This window comes from Gekko japonicus, unplaced genomic scaffold (assembly GCF_001447785.1).
Source record: "Gekko japonicus isolate JY-2015 unplaced genomic scaffold, Gekko_japonicus_V1.1 scaffold211, whole genome shotgun sequence".
Lineage (NCBI taxonomy): Eukaryota > Metazoa > Chordata > Lepidosauria > Squamata > Gekkonidae > Gekko > Gekko japonicus.
This window is the reverse complement of record NW_015164187.1, coordinates 1,106,116-1,112,115: the sequence shown is the minus strand read 5'-3', so window position 1 is coordinate 1,112,115 and position 6,000 is coordinate 1,106,116. Positions and strand designations below refer to the sequence as shown.

Sequence of the window (6,000 nt, the reverse complement as noted above, 5' to 3'; positions counted from 1 at the left end):
TGCTTATGCTTGGCCAGAAAAATGAGCAGTAGGGCTTGAATCATATGATCACGCTCCACACACTCCTTACTCTGGCTGCAGCACAGTTCACTTCCTCTACCTCTGGTAATTGCATTTGCATAACATCAGTGATTTTCAGTGAGCCCTTGTGCAAACATAAGTCCTAGTGCAGGAGGATGCAAACTGCACTGCGGCCAGAGTAAAGCATTAGCAGAATGCTGTGATAGGATGCAAGCCTAGAATATTATCATACCTGAGTACCCAGCTATGAAAATCACAGGGAGATTGTACATCTTAAAGGGAAATTATTTTCTGGGAAAGCTAATTTCCTTGTGGACCTAGTTAGGGTTTGAGAAACTGCTTTTTTATAAAGGCCAGTTTCATGGTCAGATCTGAATACGTACTATGCCCTCCAAAGATTTGTAGTATGGTCCTCTGTGACATCACAGAACCGTGAAAGGAACTTCTGGGATTTTGGAGACACTAGGAGAGATTACATTCTTGTGACTTCTTGTGCTTTGTTACCTGGAAGTCCTGAGTATATTAAGATGCTCACATTGTCCCTCAGTAGAATCTGGAGGAATGCTTCAAGGGACAGTCCTGAACCAGAATTTTGAGAGATTATAAATGAGATATCCTCTTTCATTAGGTTCACAGCCCTTTCTCCAAGGCTTTCAAATCACCATGTATACCTTTACTAAACCCCCAATGTCATGATCCTCTGGGCATTATTGTCAAATTTTTGTATATGCATCAATGTCAGTGCTGGTATATGAGGCATAAAAGTGTTTGCATTTTTGTAAAATATATGAGAATTCAGCCTTGTTCTGTGTGGTGCAAACTTTACCAGCATGGTGGTAGTTCATAATATGTCCAGAAATCTGTGGCAAGAGCTTGAGCGGAGGGGTCTACTGGAGATGGAAGGGTTGGATTTACTTAGCTTTATTGCTAAGTGTTGCCCTAATCCATGTTGTTAGCACAGGAGAGTTCTAGTCAAACAGAGTTCTGGTCAAGCATCCCCTCCCATCAGCAGTAGCTGTAACCACAGTGCACAGTGTAAGTTTTCCTTCCTTCTTGGTTTGCCTTGGAGAGTTTTGAGTTCCTCCAGTCTCAGCAGCACTGGGGAAGTGAGTTGCTTCAGTTTCAGCACCACTGGGAAAGTGGATAGATTTAAAAAAGTGAACAGAGGAAGAGGGACATTGCATCTCTGTAAACTAGGTTATATGTGAAGGATAGCAGATATGTCTGAGGAGAGGAGAAAGAATGTGGCAGCCAAGGTGTTCTAAGGCACTTTTTAGAGGTAAAGTGTATAATGTAGGCTGAAAAGGAGAAGAGCTACACTTGGTATCTTCTCACTCTCAGCTTCACCAGGAGTTCTGAATAAACACACAAGATATGAGACCAACCCAAATTTGTTGACAAATTATGATGATGATCAATGTATGATTATTCCCTAAATTTAGTAGGGTCACAAACCCCTCCCCTGTCATACCCTGGTTTAGACACTTTAGGCCCAAGCATCTACTCTATTGCTCCATGTTTTTCCAGGTGAGGTAAGTGCTCCATCTGCCAGTAGGAGACTTGTGGGCCCATTCCTGAGTCTCTTGCCCACAGTGATGATAGGTTCTCAGCTTTTCATTGTGGAACCCTAATTTTCCAAATGATAGAGGTTAATGTGTGAATGAGTGAGCTGTACAGGAAAGTATATTCCTGTGTCAAGCCTGTGGTTCGTTTCCCTCCAGTTATTTCTATTTTATTTTGGGGCTAGAGACATCTGGGGTTTCCTTTGGGAGCAAAGTGCCTGGTTCAGGGAAGGAAGGCAGTCTTTTGGGCCTCAGGATTACCCTGAATACCATTCAGGAGCAGCTGATCCAGAACTGCTTGGTGACAACCAACTCTGCCATGCAGCTGTTTTCCAGATTGTTCATGTAATTGGTAAACTAAGGTCTCAGGCTTTTTCCTCTCCAGAAACATAAAGAATAAACTCTCTCTCCCTCCCTCTCCCTCTCCCTCTCCAAATTACTATCTTGCTGGATCAGGGGGATGCTGCAGACATAGTTTATCTTGAAGGACTGTCATATAGAGGATGGCGCAGAGTTGTTTTCTGTTGCACCAGAAGGTCGAATCAGAGCCAACTGGTTGGAATTAAATCAAAAGAGTTTTTGGCTAAGCGTTAGGAAGAACTTCCCAATAGAGTGGTTCCTCAGTGGAACAGGCTTCCTCAGGAGGTGGTGGGCTCTCCTTCTTTGGAGGTTTTTAAACAGAGGCTGGATAGCCATCTGTCAGCAATGCTGATTCTGTGAACTTAGGCAGAGAGGGAGGGCAGGAAGGGTTGCATCAGTGTTTAGTTCTTCTGGCCCTTTCTTACACACCCAGGGAAATGCTGATCGCCACTTTGGGGTCAGGAAGCATTTTTTCTCCAGGTCAGTTTGGCCAGGAATCCTGGAGGTTTTTTGCCACCTGGGCATGGAGCAGGGGTCACTGGGAGTGTGTGGAGGGGGAGGTATTTCTGAATGTCCTGCATTGTGCAGGGGGTTGATGACCCTGGAGGTCCCTTCCAACTCTGTGATTCCAGGACCTGTTAGACAGGTACCCATGTAGACAAATGGCAGGGGGTAGTAAAAATGGGCCAGAACAGATGCTGCTTTTTCATGGGGCCATTTAGTCTGCCCTGCTACTCTGTTACGATGTACATTTCCCCATCATTCTCTGCAGTGAGCTTGGAAATCGACAACATAGCTGGGAAGCTAAAGTTCCAGCCTCCCCTGTACTAGCCAAAGAAACAAACAAAAGGCTTTCTGAAAGGGATGCATGGGCCTGTTGTTGTTTCAGCAGGGTCTGAAATCAACCTACATTGGTTCTGCTCTGCCATACCTCTAAAGAGACTAGACACTCTTATTCAGGGACAGGCGTAGGGAATATGCCACATTTTCTACCCAAACGTTTTGATGGTGAAAAAGGCAAATGAGAGCAGGGGATGAATGTGATTGCACCTTTAGGGGGGTTGACCACAAACAGGCCCCATTTTCATGGAAATAAAACATCTGTGAGTTACGCTAGGTGCTTTGGTTACAGGGAGCTGGGAGTGAGAAATATCTCATTCTCCATCTTCTCCAAAACCTTTGTTACCTTCACCCTCTTGCCTGGCCACTGCCTTACAACCAGCACTCTTCTGCTTCCTAAAGTTCAAAATTCCTCCTTTCTCCTGAGTGGTATAGTTAGCATTGCCAGACAGGCATGCACTTTCACACAATGCTATTGTAGTGTGGCATTTGTTGACTGAGACTTTTCTAAAGAGACCCATTTCTTTATGGCATTGTCATCCTGTGCTGGTTCAAAAATGCAGGTGCAGAGGATTACATATATGTTTGTATTATAACAGTAGAACAGGAATAACAGGATTGTCCTCAAGTTTACTCAGAAGATGAAATGTGCATTGTGACTTCCTGGGTGTCTTGTTAGAGAACATTGATGATGATTATATGTCATGAATGAGTTAGTTCTGGCCAAATCAATGTTGAGATTGTGGTAGTAATGCCTCTGGCACGGTTAGATGAGCTTGTATGAGAGCATAGAATGCTTGTGAACTTTCTAGCTGTTCTGAGAGCAAAGCTGGTCAGCAACAAAATGTTGATGCTTCAGCAACAGATAGGAATGTTGTTTTGATTGAGATTAAAACCTTACAGTCCATAGGGGTAAAAGAACCACCATCGGGCATCCTGAGGACTCAGTGGCGGTCCCAGGATGTGGGGAAGCTAAAGGGCCAAGAGTACAGAGGCAAGTGGGAAATGGCTAAATGAAGGGTGTCCAATAGGGCATGGACAGGGAAATGAGACCTTTAGGGGAATGGTGGGTGAGGGAGGTTTAATGAAATGGGCAGAGGAGAAAAGGAATTGGAGAAGGGATTATCAGAAAAGTAGCTTTATAAAACACACAAGCCACAACTCTTAAAGAAAGGGCTATAGGTGGGCAGGTAAAAAAAAGCTAGGAAGGCTGCTTAACAAACCAAACTAAAAAAAAGCACATTGTTACAAAGATCTGCCCTTTGATAAGAAGTGTCTAAACCTATGGAAGGGCTAGTCCCAGATAACTACATAGCAACATAAAGAATTATCTACTTACCTGAATAATAAGAAATAAGTTCACAATACTTGGTGTTAATCACTTCTGATGAAGTCTTCCTTTGAAACGAAGTTGAAGCTGGACTCTTTGTTAATCTTTGGACCTGTATTTAATCTTTGGACCTGAATTTTTGAACCTTTGTTGGTGTAAACTTTGAACCTGAATTTTTGTCATTGTATTATTTTGGTCTTCATATTAGATAATGTATTCTGGATATTTGATATTATTTAATGTATCTTTTCAATATATTTTCTAAATAATTATTTGCACTTGATAGTGTCTTCCCCAGTTTGTGTTCTTTGAATGCTGGGAATGTAGACCATGGAGTCTGTAACATTAGATGGTTAGATCTGATCTCTGCTGGGGATCTTTTGCTCATGGCTTCTACTGTCGCTACATTATTCCTCCTTCCTGCCCAATATTTTAATTGTTGTTTAATGATTTCATTGTTCTAATGATGTTTTTGTTAGCTTGAATGGTCTTTAAGATGTGATATCTTAAAGCCTGTTTTAATATCTTATGCCTATTTTAATTTGTTAGCCACCCTTGGTGGCCTTTATGAGGGTGGAAAGGGCTGGGTATAAATTTTTGTAAAATAAATAAATACAATAAAGTATAGTGGATTTTCAGTTATTCTGCATTTCATAATGCAGCCTCCTGGTATTGTAATAGTACAAGATATTGTCAACATGTTAGCACAGCCTCTTTTATGTAAACTGGCTGAGAGTCAACTTGACAGTTTGTGTTAGGATCACATGATGATATTTCATTGTGTGGATACAAGTCTGACTCAGTTGGGTGTTTTATTTGAGTAGATGTGACTCTGGTTTGGAGGACTGCTAATGAGAAATATCTAAGCCATTGGACAGCTGTTTGTGCTGTTGTCTCATACCGAATTGGGTAGTGAGATAGAGAATTTCTACATGATCCTGTGATTCTTTGTTGTACTACAGGTTTCTTAAAAAAAGGTGGTGAGGAATACTTGATTTTGAAAAATTTGGTGCATTCAAGCCTAGTTTACTGTAAATGTTTCTTAACTTTGAAAGAGCTACAGGTTTTTTTTTTTGTATGGCTTACTTTTGCAGATTGTATATCTTTTTTATATATAAAAACCCCTTTAGCATTGTTAATCTTCACAGATCTGCACTGAATAACTATTTGTCCAATAACAGAGAGTATTATTCTAAACCCAATGAACTGGTAGTTATATATGCAGAAGCTGAAAATATGCTTCCATTGCTTCCATGCCATTTGGTCTCTATTTGGAGCCTTTCTGTGTGCTGTGGTTTTGGTCAGTTCCAAGATTCAGTTGGAATGTATTTGTGTGTTGACTCATAAAATATGGATGCAAACATTATTTTGCTGTTAGATGCCTTTTGTATTGGTGTGTGCAGAGCAGTAATTCCTCCCAGCACTCTTAAAGTGGCAGTACTTTTAGTGTCTGAAGAATTGTGTGAGCAGAGGTGATTGGTGCCCATAAGCATGGGTCTTGGCAGGGACTCCAATTCAAGTACTTGGGCAGTGAACAGCTAGGTGGCTTACTGGTTCCGTCTACTTAATTTGCTTCATTGTATTATCTTTAGCATGCAAAATACGTGCGATCATCATTCCCCTTTACATCTTTCAATGTTTTACAGATGGCTCACTGCGTGACCAAGGTGGAACTGTCCATAAACTGTGATAATCTCATTGATAAAGATGTTGGCTCAAAATCTGATCCTCTCTGTGTCTTGCTACAAAATGTTGGTGGAGACCAATGGACTGAAGTAAGGAATTATTTGTTCTACTTTGTAATAACAGTAGATGATCTAGTTCTTTATAATTACAACATAGAATTATGTGTGCTTTTATTGCATAGTACTTTTGAATATGATTTGG

General features: G+C 41.2%; 1 protein-coding gene across 1 annotated transcript in view; it reads left to right on the top strand.

Annotated features, from left to right (window-relative positions):
- Positions 1-6,000, top strand: part of RBM12 (RNA binding motif protein 12) — a 60,812-nt gene that overhangs the window by 31,576 nt on the left and 23,236 nt on the right. The window contains 1 exon segment of the mRNA XM_015408220.1: positions 5,760-5,888. Within this exon segment, the coding sequence (XP_015263706.1) occupies positions 5,760-5,888 (129 nt within the window).